This window comes from Pseudorca crassidens, chromosome 3, assembly GCF_039906515.1.
Source record: "Pseudorca crassidens isolate mPseCra1 chromosome 3, mPseCra1.hap1, whole genome shotgun sequence".
NCBI classification, from domain to species: Eukaryota; Metazoa; Chordata; class Mammalia; order Artiodactyla; family Delphinidae; genus Pseudorca; species Pseudorca crassidens.
The window spans coordinates 133150979-133172816 of record NC_090298.1 but is presented as its reverse complement, the minus strand read 5'-3'; the positions used below and the strand labels follow the sequence as shown (position 1 = coordinate 133172816).

At 37.4% G+C, this 21838-nt stretch overlaps 1 protein-coding gene across 2 annotated transcripts in view; it reads left to right on the top strand.

Annotated features, from left to right (window-relative positions):
* The window catches only part of SOX30 (SRY-box transcription factor 30), a 33840-nt gene extending 12782 nt beyond the window's left edge, over positions 1 to 21058 (top strand). Inside the window, exon 5 of one of the 2 annotated variants that reach the window (XM_067732401.1) lies at positions 19293 to 21058. In XM_067732401.1, coding sequence (XP_067588502.1) covers positions 19293 to 19674 — 382 coding nt within the window. In that variant the 3' untranslated portion in view covers positions 19675 to 21058. The remainder of the gene's footprint in view (positions 1 to 19292) is intronic. The other variant, XM_067732402.1, reaches the window with a different exon arrangement.
* Positions 21059 to 21838: the final 780 nt, after the last annotated feature.

Here is a 21838-nt window from a genome sequence, read left to right as displayed (position 1 = left end):
TTGGCATTTTTATCTATAATTCTCACAACAATCCTTTGTTTTAGGCATAGTAATCCCTTTACTTTTTCAGATAAAGAAACTGATCAGCTGTTAAATAGCTTTGTTAAGGTCACACAACTAGTAAATGGCAGAGCCAGTAGTCAAACTTAGATTTGCTATCCGATTTTGAATTCCATGTTTGTTTTTTTCACTGTATCAGTAAAGGCTTCTCAATATAATGGCTTCTCTTGATTGGTAGCTGTTAGTTGCTAGCAGAGAATCACATGGAAAATACATACTGTATTTTTGAATGGAAAAATCATGTAGTCAAGTAGACTTTTGGGCAGGAAATGTTTCCTTATATAATAAATAGATAAAATCATAGGAAATTTCTCTTCCTTACTCATGACAAGACTTATGGGATTTAACTGTTAATGTACAAATCATCTGATAGTTTAAAGAACATTTTGAAAGGAAACTCTGAAAAGTATGTCCTTAGAAGACAAACACTATACCTTTATCTTTACTACCATTATTGCTAATTAATAATAATGCTATTGGGCTTCCCTGGTGGCGCAGTGGTTGAGAGTCCACCTGCCGATGCAGGAGACACGGGTTCGTGCCCCGGTCCGGGAGGATCCCACATGCCGCGGAGCGGCTGGGCCCATGAGCCATGGCCGCTGAGCCTGCGTGTCTGGAGCCTGTGCTCTGCAATGGGAGAGGCCACAACAGTGAGAGGCCTGCGTACCGCAAAAAAACAAAACAAAAAAACAAAAAAAAAAACAATGCTATTAAAGGAACCAAATGAAGTGAGTTGGTAGTTTTATACGGAATTTTATTTCATGTAAGAATTTCAAACAAGTATGTCAGCTTTAAATATTAAGTTGCTCCTAACTTCTACCTGTATGTGTGTGATGATAATTTTCCCAAGGATATGGATGATCTTATTTATGCTTATTTAGATAGTATATTTCAGTAAAATCCAGCCTGGCTAAATAACAAAATTAATTGATTTCCTCTCAATTTTTCTATTGTCTCTTCTCCCAACTAATAATAGTCTTCTATAAAGAATATTTCCTCCCTAATCTATTCCATTTACGTGTGAATTATTCAACCATTTCAATACCATAATTGTAATGACTTTTGATATATATATTAAATATATACCAAATATACATATTTGATATTTTGCCCTGTGTATCTAGAGTAAAAATCAAGGAGGTTAGGCAGTTTAATCAAGGAGTCACTTTATGAAACAGATGGACACTTAGAAATGCTGATCCCTAGCTGTGAGGGCTAATATCCTCCTACCTTCAAATATTAACCATCTTCATACTGTGCTTATTGAGACACTCTCTTTCTGTACTATATTAATTTCTTAGTTATTCTTTTCACTCCCCACCTTTTCTTCTTTTTATTTATTTATTTATTTATTTATTTATTTATTTTTGGCTGTGTTAGGTCTTCGTTTCCGTGCAAGGGCTTTCTCTAGTTGCAGCGAGCAGGGGCCACTCTTCATCGCAGTGCGCGGGCCTCTCACTGTCACAGCCTCTCCTGTTGCGGAGCACAAGCTCCAGACGTGCAGGCTCAGTAGTTGTGGCTCATGGGCCTAGTTGCTAGTTGCATGTGGGATCTTCCCTGACCAGGGCTCGAACCTGTGTCCCCTGCATTGGCAGGCACACTCAGCTACTGCACCACCAGGGAAGCCCCACCTTTTCTTCTATACCTCCGCCTTCTTGTAGTATTTATACTTTCATATGCACAAGAGATATCTAGGATCTTCATTCTGTTGGCCATTGAGTAAATAAATGTGTTCAAAAAGTGTATTGCAGGGACTTCCCTGGTGGCACAGTGGTTAAGAATCTGCCTGCTAAGGCAGGGGACACGGGTTTGAGGCCTGGTCCAGGAAAATCCCACATGCCATGGAGCAACTAAGCCAGTGCGCCACAACTACTGAGCCTGCGCTCTTAGCCCGCGAGCCACAACTACTGAGCCCACGTGCCACAACTACTGGAGCCTGTGCCCCTAGAGCCTGTGCTCCGCAACAAGAGGAGCCACTGCAATGAGAAGCCCGCACACTGCAATGAAGAGTAGCCCCTGCTCGCCGCAACTAGAGAAAGCCCACGCGCAGCAACAAAGACCCAATGCAGCCAAAAATATAAACAAATTAATTAATTAATTTTAAAAAAGGGTATTGCAGTTAGGGATATAGAAAAGATACGAATGATAAATGGGAATTTATTAGCTTGAAATGTATAAAAAAATATAATCAGACATAGCTATATCTATGTATCTATTAGGGAAGGTAAGTCCAAAGAATTCTAAATTTGTGGGATTATATAGCATCTTAACTGTAAAATTTTAGACAAACAGATCTAAAGTTAAAAGCAATTATCCTTAACCCTTGTTTGGTTTGTAGACGTATTTAAGAATTTAATTGAAGTTTTGGACCTATTTTCTGTAATAATGCACATCTACATACATACACAATATTTTGCCTAATCCTTATTGGAGGATAGAATTTATAGTCCCAAAACATGATAGATTTAGCTAATATGGAATACCTTCTGCTGTAACTATCTATAACTGTTGAATTTATATATGAACAATTTAATACCTAGCTGAAATCACAAGAAAGGAAAATAAATCCCCCTTCGTCAAAATGACAAACGAGCTGAAAACTAGTACAGTGGTCTTGGGGGTAGTTTGCAGGTTCATATAGTCTCAGCATTTATAAACTTGGGTTTTAATGCCTACATAAGGAGAGGATATGAGGTCATGACTCTGCTCAAGGTGAGGAGCTGAAACTAAAACCTCTTCATAAAGCTAAGACCCTAGAGGACTTCCCTGGTGGCCCAGTGGTTAAGAATCTGCCTGGCAATGCAGAGGACATGGGTTTGACCCCTGGTCCGGGAAGAACCCACATGCTGCAGAGCAACTAAGCCCGTGCACCATAACTACTGAGCCTGCGTTCTAGAGCCCACAAGCCACAACTACTGAGCCCACACACCAAATCTACTGAAGCCTGTGTGCCTAGAGCCCGTGCTCCATAACAAGAGAAGCCACCACAATGAGAAGCCCATGCACTGCAATGAAGAGTAGCCCCCGCTTGCTGCAGCTAGAGAAAGCCCACACACAGCAATGAAGACCCAGTGCAGCCTAAATAAATAAATAAATGACTTTTAAAAAAAGCTAAGACCCTAGAAAGGCCTCTCAACCCTGATAAAGTAATAGAAGATTTTTATCATTGACCCAGAGAAAGCACAAAGGAAACTTGTTTTTATTCAGGGCTATATATGGAAAAAAGTCTTCTGTTAGAAATCAAAACCCTAGATTATACTGCACACTGGTTGAGAATCTGAAATCAACCTATCCACTTGATAAACTGAGAAGTTAGGGATTTCCCTGGAGGTCCTGTGGTAAAGAATCCACCTTACAATGCAGGGGACATGGGTTCAATCCCTGGTCAGGGAACTAAGATCCCACATGCTGTGGGGCAACTAAGCCCACGTGCCACAACTACTGAGCTCACATGCCTCAACTAGAGAGCCCATGTGCCACAAAGTACAGAGCCCACATGCTCTGAAACCTGCGTGCCACAGCTACAGAGCCCACGTGCCCTGGAGCCTGTGCACTACAACTAGAAAAGAGAAAAAACCCACATGCCACAACTAGAGAGACGCCTGGGCACCACAACGAAAGATCCCTCATGCCTCAACAAAGATCCCACGTGCCACAACTAAGACCCGATGCAGCCCCCCCATAAAATAAATATTAAAAAATAATTAAAAAAATAAACTGAGAAATGAACATAGAAATTAGTTCTTGGATGACTTACCTGGGACAACTATTCTAGAGGAACATTTCCACCATTCAAGCCACTTGGAATTTCCAAAGGGAGGAAATTGTTATTAAAGGTGAACTTTAGAAAATTATGGAACACGAGGAAAGTATTCATTAAGAACAAGAGTCAGTAGATGGTACAAATAGGAGAATTAACGCCCCAAGAATTTGAAATAACTGAAAATCAGGGAGAGACTAAAAATCAATATTTCAAATGTTTAAAGAGGACTTCTGTACCAGCCAAGATGCAATATAAGGAACTGTATCTACCCTCATCTGAAATGATAAAAAACAGACAAAATATATGAAGATATGGTTTTCAAGACACTATTTACCAGGCAATGAATATGAAGATCCCTGAGAGACAGAAAATAAATGAGGTAAGCCTTGCAATCTAACCAGCTTACTGACCTGGAAACCGTGGCACAAGCAGATCCTTGCAGACACCCTGAGTTGAGGAGATGGAGCTGAGAGACCAGTGAAACCAAGTCAGTTAGAATTCTCAGGATAGAGTAGTGGAGAGAAGAAAGCTGCACAGTGCAAGAACTCTGGATCTCTGCATAGGTTCCATCTTGAGTATTCAGCTGAATACTGATCAGTGTATGCCTGTGAGGAAAATTACCCAAGGCTAATGGAAAAACTACCTGAAAAATCAGAAACAACAGTTCCCAGCAATCACACCAGGCTGGAAATAGTTCCTGTTCTCACCAAACAGATTGGAAAACCTTGATGGGGTATTAAATACTTAGAGAGTCTTGTTTCAGCTAGGCCTAGACTAAAAATTTCTAATCAATTTTTATCTAAAAAATTTTATCTAAAAATTTGTAAGATCTGAAATGATCAAACTGTTTTCAAGTAATTAACTGCATCCAAAACAAAGCTCAAGGATATTAATAGAAATAGTATGATTAAAAAGATAAGTGAGAGGGAGTTTCATTTCTGAGGTGGCAGCATGAGGAGCTCTGTGAAGCTGCTCCCAAGCAAACAAGCATGACTCGTGAAAACTATTTTAAAAAACTAACTGCTTAAATTCTCTGGGCAGTGTCCTAAGGGCATACAGCAAATGAAGAAACATTTATTCATGAAAACATCCTAAAACTTGGTGAGAACAGCAAGAGTCTATGACCCTTGAGCCATGACAAATACCGTCCCTCACTCCCACCCTCAGTTCATCTGGATGGAATGCCAACTCTGGGTGGGTATGGCCAAAAAGGTAGCTCTCACTCCCCTCAGCTCCTAATCAAGGGATACAATATCTTACAGAGAATGGTAGCATTTCTCATCCTCTCCAGCTCTTGAGTTAAAGAAACTAAGTTGATGGTGAGTGTGACCAAGAGGTTGGGGGTTCCTTTTCTTCGCTCAGCCCCTACTAACAGGATAGCCACTCAACTCTAAGGATGACAGGCAGAGAATACTGCAACCCTGAACACGCTTGACCCAGGTCACTTGTAGAAGAGATGTTCTATGCTGGCAGAGGCAAGCCAAGAAGACCAGAGATTTTGCCATAAGCACAGAGAGCTCAGAAGCTTTCCCCCAAAGGAATTTGACTTTATCTGAAACAGTGTGGGGAAGTTCAACCCTAAGGACACTCTTGAAAACAATGAGATTTTGGTGATAAGCAAATAAAAAGAGACTCCTCTTAATTGAGACCAAGCAGCTACTGTATGCCAGCTAGTACACCAAAGAGAACTAGGGAAAGAAACAGCTAAGAAGAGCCCTCCTGCAGTCAGAACAAACCTCAAAGACTCCTCAAAATTTACCCCTTCTGAATTTAATTGGATCAGACTGTGGAACAATCTCTGCCCCAAGGCATTTCGAAAACAGAGCAATCAACCAGCAATTAGTGGAATCTTAACAGCTGTATGTGATAACAAATGAGTCAGAGAGCTTAACACAAAAATCAGGGAAAGAGATAGTCAAAGAGAGTCCTGCTAAAACCAATATCATCCTAGGGTGACTGTATTCATGTCCAAGTCTGTGCCCTCTGAGGAGTGACACTCAAGGTTCACACTGCAGAGGAAATAGACTTCACTAAAATAGTCTGTCCCTGGTGGTCCATTGGGTAAGACCCTGTGCTCCCAATGCAGGGGGCCTGGGTTTGACCCCTGGTCTGGGAACTAGATCCCGCTTGCATGCCACAACTAAGAGTCTGCATGCTGCAACTAAGAAGTCTGCATGCCTCAACCAAGACCCGGTATAGCCAAAATAAATAAATAAATAAATAAATAAATAAATAAATAAATAAATAAATAAATATTTTTTAAAATAAAAAATAAAATAGTCTAGTCAAGTCAGTAAACAAAAAACAAGCAAAAAAACCCAAAAAAAGTAGCCCTGGAGAAGTGAAAGAGTCATTGTCCAGAGTTCCTACAGTATATTACCTAAAACGTCCAGACTTCAACCAAAAATTATGACATGCACAGAAACAGGAAAGCACGATTTGTACATGGGGGAGAAAAACAGGCAAAAGAAACTACCTGTGGTAGGGCCCAGATTTCAAATTTGACAAAGGCTTCCAAGCCATTATAAATATATTCAAACAATTAAAGGAAACCATTCTTAAAGAAGTAAAGGAAGTTATGATGATGATGTCTCTTCATAGAGATAATATCAATAAAGACATAGAAATTATAAAAATAGCCAAATGGAAATTCTGGAGTTGAAAAGTACAATAACCAAAATGAAAAATTCACTAGAGGGGCTCAACAGTAAAATTGAACGAACACAAGAATGAATCAGAAAACTTGAAAATAGACTGGTAGTGATTATACAATCTGAAGAATAGAGCGGAAAAAGAATGAAGAAAAATGAACAGAGCCTCAGAACACAGTAATCATTAAGTGTACCAGTGTATCTATAAAAGGAGTATCAGAAGGAGAGAGGAGAGAGAAAGAAGCAGAAAAAAGTACTTGAAGACCTAATAGCTGAAAACTTCCCAGATATGATGAAAAATATTACACATTTAAGAAATTTAATGAATTATGAGTAGTGTAAAAGCCAAGAGATCCACAGCAAGACACATCATAGTAAAATACTGAAATCCAAAGCCAAAGAGAAAACCAAAGTGAGAGAGACAGACAGACAGACAGACACTCATCATGTACAAGGAAACCCCAGTAAAATGAACACCTGACATCCCATGAGAAACAATGGAGGCCAGAATACATATTTAAAGTACTGAAAAAAACCTGTCAACTCACATTTAGTGAAGCCATGTTTCAAAAATGAAGCCAAAGTAAAGAGATTCTCAGATAATCCAAAACTGAGATTGCTAGCACACTTGCATTGTGAGAAATACTAAAGGGAGTTCTTCAGGCTGAAAGTAAGTGATCACTAATGGTAGTTGGAATACAAACAAACAAAATGCCAAAGAGCCCAGTAAAGGTAAAAATGCAATTATAAAAGATAGTATAGGAAATCTAAAAAAGAGTGGATATATGTAATGTATACGTATAACCAATTCACTTTACTGTACAGCAGAAACTAATACAACATTGTAAAGCAACTATACTCCAATAAAAATAAAAAAATAAATAAAAGATAGTATAAAAAAGACAGTATAAATCTTCTTTTGACTGGTTTTAAAAGCAGTTGTATAAAACAATATGCAAATAATTGTTTTGGGGGACCTATAACATATAGAAATGTAATATATTTGATAATAAAAGCATAAGGAAGTAGGTGGAGGCAAAGTTGTTTTAGAGTAAGGAAATGATGGCAGATGGTAACTTGAATCCACAGGAACAAATGAAGAGAACCAGCAGTAGTGAATAAAAAGGTTAATATAACAAACTTCAAAGTATATACTTGCTCTCCTTTCTCTTCTCAGCTTATTTAATAGGCATAAAATTATATAAATTAATAATCATACCAATAGATTGCTGGTTTGATAACATATAGCTATAATTTATATAACAATAGTAGTACAAAAAGGGGGAAGAAGGAGTAGAGCTATATACAAGCAACATTTCTATATTTTGGGACTTCCCTGGTGGTCCAGTGGGTAAGACTCCACGCTCCCAACGCAGGGGGTCTGGGTTCAATCCCTGGTCAGGGAACTAGATCCCGCATGCATGCCACAACTAAAGATCTTGCATGCTGCAATGAAGATCCTGTATGCTGCAACTAAGACCCAGTGCAGCCAAAATAAATACATATTTTTAAAAAATTTCTATATTTTACTGGAATTAAGTTAGTAAAAATCTGAAGTTGATTCAGGTAAGGTAAGATTATATGATTAGCCCTAGAGCAACCACTAAGAAAATAACGAAAAAATAGTGGCAAAGTTGTTAAAGGAACTAAAAAGTTGTTTAGAAAATATTTACTTCATGCAAAAGAAAGCAGTAAAGAAGGAATAGAAGGCCACAAGGAAAATACAAGACACATAGAAAACAAAAAATAAAATGGCAGACATGAATCCAGCTGTTTCAATAATCACATTAACTGTTAATGATTAAACAATCAAAAGGCAGATATTGTATAACTGGATAAAAATCAAGATCTTAACTATATGTTGTCTACAGTAGACACACTTCATAGTCAGACTGTTCCGAAAAATGGGAGGGCCTCATTCCATGAGGGCAGTATTGCTCTGCTACCAAAACCAGAGAAAGACAACATAAGAAGGAAAAACTGCAGGTCAATATCTCTAATGAATACAGAGACAAAAATCCTCAACAAAATACTAGCAAACTGAATTCAGCAGCATAACAAAAGGATTATACACTGTAACCAACTTGGATTTATTCCAGGAATGTGAGTTGTTTAACATTTGAAAATCGATTAATGTAGTATAGGATAAGGGACAAAAACCACAAAATCATCTCAATAAACCCAGAAAAAAAGCATTTGACAAAACTGAGCACTTCTTCTTGTTGAACATGAAGTATTCCAGCAAACTAGGAATACAAAGAAACTTCCTCAACTAGTTAAAGGGCATCTAACAAAAAAACCCTAACTAACATTACACTTAATGGCAAAGACTGGAGATCAGCAAGACCCACTTAAGATCAAGAATAAGACACGGATGTACATTTTTACCACTTCTATTCAACATTTTATTGGAGGTTTAATCCAGGACAATTAGACATGAAAAGTAAATAAAAGGTATCTAGATTGTAAAGGAAGAAATAAAACTATATTTATATATTGCACAGTCTTATATATAGAAAATCCTGAGGAATCCACAAAAAAAGCTATTATAAGTAACAAATGAATTCAGCAAGTTTTCAGGATATAAGACTAATATATATAAAACAGTTGCATTTCTGTACAGTAGCAGTGAATAAATAGAAAATGAAATTGAGAAAACAATTCCATCTACAATAAAATAGAATTTAAAACCTTAGGAATCAGTTTAACACAATAAGTGCAAAACTTATATTCTGAAAAGTACAAAACACCACTGAGGTAGAATGTCACTGAGACTTACAGAATAGGGAGCCCCAAGAATCTCTCTCTCCACTGAAGCAATAATTAAGCTGGCAAAACCTGTCAGAATCAGCTGGAGGGGTGTTTAATGAAGAAAGGAGCTGCTAAATTCTGATAAGAGAGCACTGTGGTATTTTTGCCACAGCCATCTCACATTTTCTACTTCAGTGATGGCCAAGGGGATGGTGACCCATGTTCCTGGTGTGACTTGTTGCTATTAGAGGAGGCAGTACAGACCTTGTTCTTAAAGCATTATGGTTGTGCATTTTTGACCTGTCTGGTGACTTCCTGAGGAATTGGCTCAGGGGCTTACCTTAGTTTGACTCTCCCAAGCATTCCCTTAGAGTTGGAGTGGCCTCACAGCTAGTGTTTGTGGAAAATATTTAAAGGTATGTACTGTCCACAGCTGCCTGGGTTAAGGGACAACAGACAGGACAAGCAGCAGACAGACTGAAAAGCCTAGAAGAGACTGGGAAAGGAGATATATGGGGAATAGAGTCTTTGAAAATCTCCCATGTATACTGAGGAATCAGTACACAAGGGCACAAACATATCCAGAGCTAAACACATGTTCAGCAAACACTGGAGAAAACCCTAAGCTTTCACCTCTGACTGCTTTTTAGGCTCTATGTAAATAGGAAATCAAGGCTGAAGAAGACTTGTAAATAGCTTGACCCAAAACTTCCAAAATTTAAAGAAAGATAGGAATCCAAGACGCTCAATGAACACTAAGTAGGGTAAATTCAAAGAGATGCATTATAATCATCTGTCAAAGCCAAAGAAGGAGAGAATCTTGAAAACAGCAAGAGGGAAGTGACTAATCTTGTACAGGAGATTCTCAATAAGGTCAACAGCCAGTTTCTCATCAGAAACCAGGGAAGTCAAAAGACAGTGGCATAGCATAGTGCTGAAAGAAAAGAAACCATCAACCAAGAATTCTATAACCAACAAAATTACCCTTCAGAAATGAAGGAGGGCTTCCCTGGTGGTGCAGTGGATAAGAATCTGCCTGCCAATGCAGGGGACACGGGTTCGATCACTGGTCTGGGAAGATCCCACATGCTGTGGAGCAACTAAGCCCATGCACCACAACTACTGAAGCCTGTGTGCCTAGAGCCTGTGCTCTGCAATAAGAGAAGCCACTGCAGTGAGAAGCCCACGCACCACAACGAAGAGTAGCCCCCACTCACTACAACTAGAGAAAGCCTGTGTCCAGCAACAAAGACCCAACACAGCCAAAAATTTAAAAAAAAAGAAAGAAAGAAAGAAAAGAAATGAAGGAGAGGGAATTCCCTGGCAGTCCAGTGGTTAGGACTCGGCACTTTCACTGCCAGGGCTCCAGATATGATATCTGGTTGGGAAACTAAGATCCCACAAGCCACGCAGTGTGGCCAAAAAAAAAAAAAAAAGTAGAGGAAGTTCATCACCAGTAAACCTACCCTACAAGTTCATCACCAGTAAACCTACCCTACAGTAAACCTACCCTACAAAAAAAAAAGTAGAGGAAGTTCATCACCAGTAAAACTACCCACCACCAGTAAACCTACCCTACTAGGAATGCTAAAGGAATGCTAAAGGAAGTATTTCAGAATAAAATGAAAAGGCAGTAGACAGTAACTCAAAGCCAGACAAAGAAATAAAGAACACTGGTAAAAGTTACTAAAATAACAGATAGAAAAGCCAAGTATCTTTTTTCTTTTGTTTTTTTGGCCTCGCCAGAGACATGCAGGATCTTAGTTCCCCCGACCAGGGATCAAAGCCATGCCCCCTATAGTGGAAGCACAGAGTCTTCACCACTAGACCACCAGGGAAGTCCTTCTTTTGTTTTTAAAAGCCAAGTATATTGTATTTTTGGTTAACAATTTTTTTCTGTGTGATTTAAAAAGCAAATGCATAAAACATCTATTATAAAATCTGTTAATAGATATAAAATGTATGACAGTAGCAATACGAAGGAAGGAAGGCACTGTATACAAGCAGAATTTTGATATGCTAATGAAGGTAACTTAGTATCAGTTCAAACGAGATTGGTATAAATTTAAGATGTTAATTATAATCCCCATGGTAACCACTTAAGAAAATAACTTAAAAATATTTGAGGAAATTCCCTGGCGGTGGTGGATAGGACTCCATGCTTCCACTGCACCCCTGCACCCCAGCTCAGGAACTAAGATCCCACATGCCACGTGGTACAGCCAAAAAATAGAAAAAAGGCAGAGTAAGTATTTCCTTATCAGTAATCCCCTTAAATGGATTAAATTAAAAGGTAGATTGGCAGAATGAATTTAAAAAATAATCACACTAAATCTTGTCTCTAAGAGCCTCACTTTATTTATTTTAAAAAATAAACATGATATTCACTGAGCAGATTTTTTTTTTTTTTTTGGCTGCACCATGTGGCTTGTGGACATCTTAGTTACCTGACCAGGGATCAAGCCTGTGTCCCCTGCAATGGAAGTGCAGAGCCCTAACCACTGGACCACCAGGGAATTCCCACAAGAGACTCACTTTAGATCCAATGACACAAATAGGCTGAAGTGAAAAAATAAAAACAGATATTCCTTACAAGTAGTAACCAAAAGAGAGCTGAGGTGGCTATAATAGTATTTAACAAAATAGGTTTTATGTCACAATTGTTACAAGAGACAAAGACATTACATATTTTATTTATTTATTGGCCACGCTACATAACATGTAGGATCTCAGTTCCCTGGCCAGGGATTGAACCCGGGCCACAGCAGTGAAAGCCTGGAATCCTAATCACTAGGCCACCAGGGAACTCCCACATATCTATTTTAAAATGTTAAGAAAGGACTTCCCTGGTGGCACAGTGGTTAAGAATTCGCTTGCCAATGCAGGGGATGGGTTTGATCCCTGGTCTGGGAAGATCCCACATGCCATGGAGCAGCTAAGCCTGTGCGCCACAACTACTGAGCCCAGGCGCTGCAACTACTGAAGCCCACGTGCTCTAGGGCCCATGTGCCACAACTACTGAGCCTGCATGCTGCAACTACTGAAACCTGTGCACCTAGAGCCCATGTGCCGCAACTACTGAGCCCACATGCTGCAGCTACTGAAGCCCGCGTGCCTAGAGCCCATGCTCTGCAGCAAGGGAAGCCACCACAACGAGAAGCCCGCGCACCACAATGAAGAGTAGCCCCCACTTGCTGCAACTAGAGAAAGCTTGCGCGCAGCAACGAGGACCTAACGCAGCCAAAAATAATAATAAAATATTAAGAAGGTATAGCAATTATAATCACACACATATATAACAACAGTACCCCAAAATATATGAAGCAAAAATTGACAGAATTGAAAGGAGAAATACTCAGTTATGCAATAATTGTTGAAGACTTCACTACTTAATTTTATTTATTTTTTATTTAGATATAATTGACATATAACATTATATTAGTCTCAGTATACAACATAATTCTTTTCTTGTGATGAGAACTTTTAAGATTTAATCTCTTAGAAACTTTCAAAAAAACAATACAGTATTATTAACTATAGTCACTATGCTGTACATTACATCCTGAGGACTTACTTATTTTATAAATAAGAAGTTTGTATATTTTGACCACTTTTATCCATTTTTCTCACCTCTCACTCCCAATCTCTGGCAACCACAAACTGTTCTCTGTATCTATGATTTGGTTTTCTTTGTTTTTTGTTTGTTTGTTTTTAGACTCCTCATGTAAGTGAACCCATATGGTATTTGTCTTTCTCTGACTTATTTCACTTAGCATAATGTCCTCAGGGTCCATCCATGTTGTTGCAAATGGTAGCAATGATATCATTGTGGTTTTAATGTGTATTTCCCTGATAATTGTGAGCACCTTTTTTTTTTGGCTGCATTGGGTCTTCATTGCTGCGCATGGCCTTTCTCTAGTTGTGACGAGCAGGTGCTACTCTTCATTGAGGTGTGTGGGCTTCTCATTGTGGTGGCTTCTCTTGTTGTGGAGCACAGGTTCTAGGTACACAGGCTTCAGTAGTTGCAGCACGCAGGCTCAGTTGTTGTGGCACATGGGCTCTAGGGTGCGTGGGCTTCAGTAGTCGTAGTGCGCAGGCTCAGTAGTTGTGGCTCGCGGGGTCTAGACCGCAGGCTCAGTAGTGGTGAGTGGTGCACAGGCTTAGTTGCTCCACGGCATGTGTGATCTTCCCAGGCCAGGGGTTGAACCCATGTCCCCTGCATTGGTAGGTGAATTCTTAATCACTGTACCACTAGGGAAGTTCTTGAGCACCTTTTCATGTACCTGTTGGCCATCTGTATGTCGTCTTTGGGAAGAAAATATCTGTTTAGCTCCTCTGCCCATTTTTAAATCAGATTTTTTTTTTTTTGCTATTGAGTTATATGAATTCTTTATGTATTTTGTATATTAATTGTTTATCAGATGTATGATTTGCAAATATTTTCTCCCATTCGGTAGGTTGCCTTTTCATTTTGTTGATGGTTTCCTTTACAGTACAGAAGCTTTTCAGTTTGATGTAGTCCCACTTGTTTATTTTTGCTTTTGTTGCCTTTGCTTTTGGTGTCAAATAAAAAAAAAAAAAAACCAAGAAAAAGAACTTGCCAATTCAGTTGTCAAGGAGCTTATTGCCTATGTTTTCTTCTAGGAGTTTTAAAGCTCTGGGTCTTATGTTTAAGTCTTTAATCCATTTTGACTTGATTTTTGTATATGATGTAAGATGGGGTCCAGTTTCATTCTTTTGCATGTGGCTGTCCAGTTTTTCCAACACCATTTATTGAAGCTACTATCTTCTCCCAATTGTCTATTTTTGTTAATTAATAGCCATGAATTAATTAGCCACATATGCATGGGCTTTTTTATAGCTCTGTTTTCTGTTCCATTGATCTATGTGTCTGTTTTTATGCCAATACCATACTGTTTTGGTTACTATAGTTTTGTAATATAGTTTGAAATCAGAGAGTAAAATGCCTCCAGCTTTGTTCTTCTTTCTCAAGATTGCTATGACTATTCACTGTCTTTCATGTTTCCAGAAAGCATTTGGGATTGTTTGTTCTATTTCTGTGAAAAATGCCATTGGATTTTGATAGGTATTTCACTGAATCTGTAGATAGCTTTGGGTAGTACGGATATCTTAACAATATTATTTCTTCCAATCCATGAGCACAGAATATCTTTCCATTTATTTGTGTTTTCTTCAATTTTTTTCATCAGTGTCTTATAGTTTCCAGTGTACAGGTCTTTCACATCCTTGGTTAAATTTATTCCTAGGTATTTTATTCTTTTTGGTGCAATTGTAAATAGAATTGTTTTTCTTAATTTCTTTTTCTGACAGTTTGCTGTTAGTGTATAGAAATGCAACTGATTTTTGCATATTGAATTTGTATCCTGCAACTTTACTGAGTTCACTGACTAATTCTAACAGTTTTTTTGGTTGAGTTTTTAGGTTTTCCTAGATATATTATTATGTCATTTGCAAATAGAGACCGTTTTACTTCTTTCTTTCCAATTTCGATGCCTTGTATTTCTTTTACTTGCCTAATTGCTGTGGCTAGGGCTCCCAGTACTATGTTGAATAAGTGGCAAGAGTGGGCATCCTTGTTCTGTTCTTTATCTTAGAGGAAAACCTTTAAACTTTTTACCATTGAGTATGATATTAGCTGTGGATACTTTAAATAATGAATGGAAGACCATCCATCCAAAAATGATGAAGATCAAAAATGAAATAGAAGACTGTATGATACTTTAAACCAACTAGATCTAACAGAAATACATGATCTCCACCCAACAACAGGATATAGATTCTTCTCAAGTGAAAATGTATATTCTGTAGGATAGACCATATGTTAGATCACAAAATGAGTCTCAGGAATTTTGAAAAGATTGGAACCATACAAAGTTTCTTCTCTAACCATGATGGAATGAAACTAGTCATCAATAACAGAAAGAAAAACTGGAAAGTTCACACATATTGGAAATTAAACAACACACTCTTAACCAATGGGTCAAATAATACATCACGAGGAAAACTAGAAAATACTTGGAGATGAATGAAAGTGAAAACACAACATACCCAAACTTAAGGAATTATATAGCGAAAGCAGTGCTGATAGAGGAATTCATAGCTGCCCTAGCCTACATTTAAAAAGAAAGATGTCAAATTACAACCTAACTTTATACCTTAAGGAACTAGAAAAAGAAGAGCAAATAAAACCCAAAGCTAGCAGAAGGAAGGAAATAATAAAGATTAGAATAGAGATAAATGAAATAAAGAATAGAAAAACAATAGAGAGTTTAATGAAATAGAGAAAAAAAGGTCAACAAAAGTTGACTTTTTGAAAAGATCAACAAAATTGACAAACTTTTATAGCTAAGCTAAGAAAAAAAAGAGAGAAGACATAAATTACTAAAATCAGATATGAAACTGGGTACATTACTCTGACCTCATAGAAAAATGATTATAGGATAATAATAAATAATTGTACACCAACAAGTTAGATAACCTAGATGAAATGCACAAATACTTGAATTACCAATACTGCCTCAAGAAGAAATAGGAAATCTGAATAAGTATATATCAAGAGATTGAATCAGTAATTAAAAACCTCCCAACAAAGTAAAGCCCTGGACTAGATAGCTTCACTGGTGAATTCTACCAAACTTTTAAAGAAGAATTAACACTAATCCTTCTCACAGTCTTCCAAAATATATAAGAGGGAACGATTCTAAAGCCAGCATTACTCTGTTACCAAAGCTAGAAAAAGATATCACAAGAAAGAAAATTACAGAATCAACAAAATACTAGCAAACTGAATCGAGCAGCATATTAAAAGGATTATACACCAAGACCAAGTGGGATTTTCCCCAGGAATTGTAAGTGTGGTTCAACATCAGGAAATCAATCAGGGTAATACATTTCATTAAAAGAATGAAGGAACAAAACCACGTGATCATTTCAATTGATGCCGAAAAAGCATTTGATAAAATCCAACACCTTTTCATGATAAAAATCAATTCCTGATTTCAAAACTTAGCAAACTAGGAGTAGAAGGGAACTTCTTCTACCTGATAAAAGGCATTTATCAAAAACCGACAGTTAACATCATACTCAATGGCAAAGGACCAAAAGCTTTCCCCCTAAGACTGGGAACAAGACAAGGATGTCTGCTTTCACCACTGCTGTTCAACATTGTACTAGAAGTTCCAGCCAGAGCAATTAGGCAAGAAAAAAAGACATCTAAAATGGAAAAGAAGTAGAATTACCTCTTTTCACACATGATACTATATATGGAAAATCCTATATATAGAAAATCCTAAAGAATCCACAAAAATTTATTAGAGTGAATGAATGAATGCAGCAAAGTTGAAGGGTATAAGATCAATATACAAAATTCACTTGTATTTCTGTACACAAGCAATAAGCACTCAAAAAAGGAAATTGAGAATACAATTCTTTTTACAATAGCATCAAAAAGAGTAAAATACTTAGGAATAAATCTAACCAAGGAGATGCAAAACTTGTAACCTGAAAACTATAAAACATTGCTGAAATAAATTAAAGAAGACTGAAATAAATGGAAAGGTATTCGTGTATATGCATTGGCAGACTTATTATTAAGATGGCAATACTTCCCAAAGGGATTTACAAAATCAATATAATCCTTTTCAAAATCCCAGCAGCTTTTTTGCAGAAATGGAAAAGCTGATCCTAAAATTTACATAGAATTTTAAGTGACCTGGAATAGTTAAAACAATTTTGAAAAAGGTAAACAAAGTTGGAGCACTCACAATTCATGACCTCAAACTTACTACAAAGCTACTTTGTATCAAAAAACATGGTATCAAGAGAAAGAGGAGACAAGCCACAGACTAGGAGAAAATATTTTTAAAAGATGTATCTGATAAAGGACTGTTACCCAAATACACAAAGAACTCTGAAAATTCAGTAATAAGAAAATGAACAACCCGGTTAAAAATGGACAAAAGACCTGATCAGATACCTCACCAGAGAACATATACAGATGACAATTAAGCATATGAAAAGATTCTCCATATCATATATCATTAGGGAATTGCAACTTTAAACAACATTGCAATATCACTACACACCCATCAGGATTGCTTTTCCCACTACACCATGATGCTTCTGTAGGTATTCATTTTCATCCATGTAACCTTTTAGGATTACTCTTTTTTTTTTTTTTTCAATAAATTTATTTATTTATTTTTGGCTGTGTTGGGTCTTTGTTGCTACATGCGGGCTTTCTCTAGTTGTGGCAAGCAGGGGCTACTCTTCGATGTGGTGCGCGGGCTTCTCATAGGGGTGACTTCTCTTGTTGTGGAGCACTGGCTCTAGGCACATGGGCTTCAGTAGTTGTGGCATGCCGGGTCAGTAGTTGTGGCTCGTAGGCTCTAGAGTGCAGGTTCAGTAGTTGTGGCACACGGGCTTATTTGCTCCACGGCATGTGAGATCTTCCCAGACCAGGGCTTGAACCTATGTCTCCTGTATTGGCAGGCGGATTCTTAACCACTATGCCACCCGGGAAGTCCAGGATTACTCTTATCTTTACTGATCTTTTTGTTCTCCAGATATAACACTAACTTGTTTTTACCACACCAATATAGCTGTGTGATGTTTGCATTATAGCACACTTTAGCACATATCAAGTATATACTACCTGGATTTTAGATTTTTTTTAAATTAAATTCTCCACCAAACCTTGTGTAATATCTTGCCTATATTGAGTCCTAAAAGAACAGTTAGTAGGTGAATTGTTCCTAGCTGAAGAGAAGAAGGCTTTGTGAAGGAAGTAGATTTGAGCACACCCTTGAAGTATTTGTGGAATCCAATGGATGAAGAGATCTAAAGGTGGAAGAGCTACCGAGCAAAGTCATAGTAGCTGCAAGTACAATGCATTCAGGATGTATGTATTAAAGTAAAAATGCCTGAATAAGGATGTGGCAGTAGGAATGGAAACCTGAAACGTTTCAGAAACTAGGTCTCATATTTGTGATATTGAACACGGGCAAGGTCCCTAGCACTTGGAGATTTGGGGGTAGGACACCAACCACTGAAGAAACCCTATATTTACAAAGAATTTGAGATGATAGTCTATTATGTCAATCATACTTATATTTTTAAAGGGAAGGAAACAAAGTTGACCTTTTAAAAAAAATGTGGGAGCATGAAATGAAACACCCAACTTGTCTTGGGTTTTGCTAATGAGCCTGGTTATTATGCTTATATTATCTGTCACTAGATGGAGTCCATGAGTCCAGGCAACTTTTGGTTGGACTTTTCTACATAACTCTTCCAATGATTCCTGTTCTGTGCCTTTGAAAACTGGAGTAATACTTTTTTAAAAAAATTGACAAATGGGTTTGAATGGCAGAATTTTTAGATTTGCCTTACAAGAAAAACCATTAGTTTATAAAACAGCAAAGTGATCTTTTCAATTCTTCACATTCCCACACTCCAAATTTTTTTTTGGAAAAGATCTCTAAAAACCACAGTTTAATATCAGTTCTAAATCTTTCTGGTATTGAGTGTTTTAATATAATTAATTATTGAAAGTGAGTTTAAAAATTAAGTTGTTATCCTCTGTTCGAGTGCCCTCCCCCATCCCCAAGAGCTCTTGATTTCAACCCAGTTACACATTTCCCCCCACCTCCTGTAAACTTTGCTTCAAATACTAGTAAGAACAATTGTTACACTGCTTACTAAGTGTCAATATTTAGCACAGCACAGCAGGTATCTGCATTTCTAAAACCTTACATGGCATAAGGCATCATGAGAGAAAGGCCCAGATAAGTAATTTTTCTTTATTAAGGCTGCCAAAGGTAAGAAACCTGAGGCTGATAATAGGTAATAGTTATAAGCTTACTTTGCTTTATGTTGTTTACTTTGTTTTATGTTGGGACTAGGCAACATGTGGATGAGTACATGAAGTAGTTGCAGAAAGTTATCTTGGGAGCTCTCTAGGCCCCAGTTAAACTTGCTCAGTTAGTCTGTATACAAGGCAACATGTGGACAAGTTATGATCGAATTCCTTTTTTGTCTTTCTGATACAGCACGTGCCCTTATAGTCGGCCTCCTTTTGGCTATGGAAATTTTCCAAGTGCAGTGCCAGAATGCCTTGGTTATTATGAAGACAGATGCCAGAACCATGAGGCTATGTTTTCAGCTTTAAATAGAGACTATCCTTATGGAGACTACCCAGATGAACGTGCTCACAGCGAAGATTTTTGGAGTTGTGAGAGCATGGATGGGACCTCTTACTGTAACAGCCATAGCCACAGTGGGGAAGAATACTTAAATCTCGTGCCTCAGCTGGACACTGGAGCCTTGGAAAGTGTCTTCACAACCCCGACATCAACTCCCTCTAACATCCAGCAAGTCAATGTCACTGACAGTGATGATGAGGAAGAAGAAAAAGTGCTCAAGAATTTATAATTATAAAACAAATATGTGCAGAAAATAAATATTTCTTAAAATATATTCTGGGTCACTTGATGTGAAAAAAAGAGCCTAGAATGCTTTGCTGAGAGTTTTCAGCTGTGATCTGAGGAGTCAAAACCAAATGCAATTTATGCCTTCATAAACTTTTGATTAGTGAAACTGGAATCCTGATGTTTCATCGTAGGAATATTTAAGATATGAAGTAGTTTATTTTTATGGCTGAAATTTGCATCAGCGTATATTATCATCACTTTATCTTGGAACGTGCAAAACACTGAATCCTCACAATTATATGTGAGGGGAAAGGGGGTGTGTAATCTGGCATGACAAGTGTGATTTGTATTTTATCTCAGGATACATTTATTTTTCTTTATATGATGTTTTGTTTGGTGTTTATGTAATACTTATGGATGTTTCACTTTTTATGTAACATTTTGAAAATATTTTGATAACTTTTAGTAGTAAATTGGGACTCAGTTACTAAATTTAATTTACACTAATAACCAATTATAAGTTGCAAATATGTCTTAATGGAACCTGAGTAATTCCTTCAGCTAAATTAGTCATTTCTGTTCCTAAACATTTTCATCATCTTTTTTGGATATCTTTTTACATTTGGTATGCATTGTTCTACTTTTTTTATAATTAAATAAACATAGAGAAAATTGTTCTTGTTGGATGTTTTCTGTTTGGGAGACAGAAATAAGCAAAATGAGTATTGCTCAAATGAGAATGGGTTCCATACCACATGCGATATTCATTTTAACTTAATAGTCTCTAGAATTGTACAGATCCTATTAGCTTACTTGAAACTATATCAACAAAGATGGTGTACACATATTATGATGCCATTTCCAAACTCTTTACAGATGTGTACCTATGACTTAAACACTCCCTAAATGGAAGAGCTCTTCCAGATTTGGTTCAAGCAGCTGTCTTTAAAACCATGGAGTTCATTTAAGAGCACCTGGAATTTGTTTAATTCATAATGAGCAAAAAAATCCTATTTGCGATGTGGCCTCTGGGTAAATGCCCACTTATGGATGGAGAGAACCATATTAGAACAGGATCAGAACCACCAGAGTTGGGATCAGGGTAAAAGAGATCTACAAGACACAACGTGAACTGATGATCAGAAATCACCACAAACCAATACACTTTTCTCTCAATGATCTGTATAATTTATGCAAATTGAGATCTTTTACTTAAAACTGCTTGGAAGTTATGTATGGAAACCTATACTAAGCTTCCAACTTCTTCCTTTACTAAACCTGTTCCTTAAGCAAAGGCTGTTACTGTATGATACATTTCATCAACCATATACTTAATTGTATGTAACATTTCCTCTTCCCAATAAAATTTTTATTTTCACATTTTATATTTATTATTACTCTGTGCAATATCATCTGAATGTGGTTAAAGACCAAAACTTGAATTTCTTGGTAGAGAACAAACATGTAACTTCACATTGGAGCTACAGCACATTTGATGTCTACACCATGACAGATGTCTACACCGTTGTATGTGACAGTTTGAGCCATTTTATCCCATTTCATTTTAATTGCACCTTAGTGACTGAACTGGGTTTTGATCACAGACCTTATTCTTTTTTTTACTGAAGTATAGCTCATTTACAATTTATATTAGTTTCAGGTGTAAACAGTGATTCAATGTTTTTATAGATTATACTCCATTTAAAGTTATTATGAAATACTGGCTATATTCCCTGTGCTGTACACTATATCCTCGTAGCTTGTTTTATACATAGTAGTTTGTACCTCTTAATCCCCTATCCCTATCTTGCCCCTCTCCCATTCCCTCTACTCACTGGTAATCACTAGTTTGTTCTTTATCCTGTGAGTCTGTTTCTGTTTTGCTATAGTTGTTTGTTTTATTTTTTAGATTCCTCATATAAGTGAAAATATACAGTATTTGTCTTTCTCTGTCTGACTTATTTCATTAAGCATAATAGGGAATTTCCTGGCGGTTCAGTGGTTAGGACTCTGTGCTTCCACTGCAGGGGACATGGGTCCCTCATGGTCGGGGAACTAAGATCCTGTGCTGTGTGATGCTGTGTGATGTGGCCAAAAAAAAAAGGCATAATACCCTCCAGCTCCATCCATGTTGTTGCAAATGGCAAAATTTCATTCTTTTTATG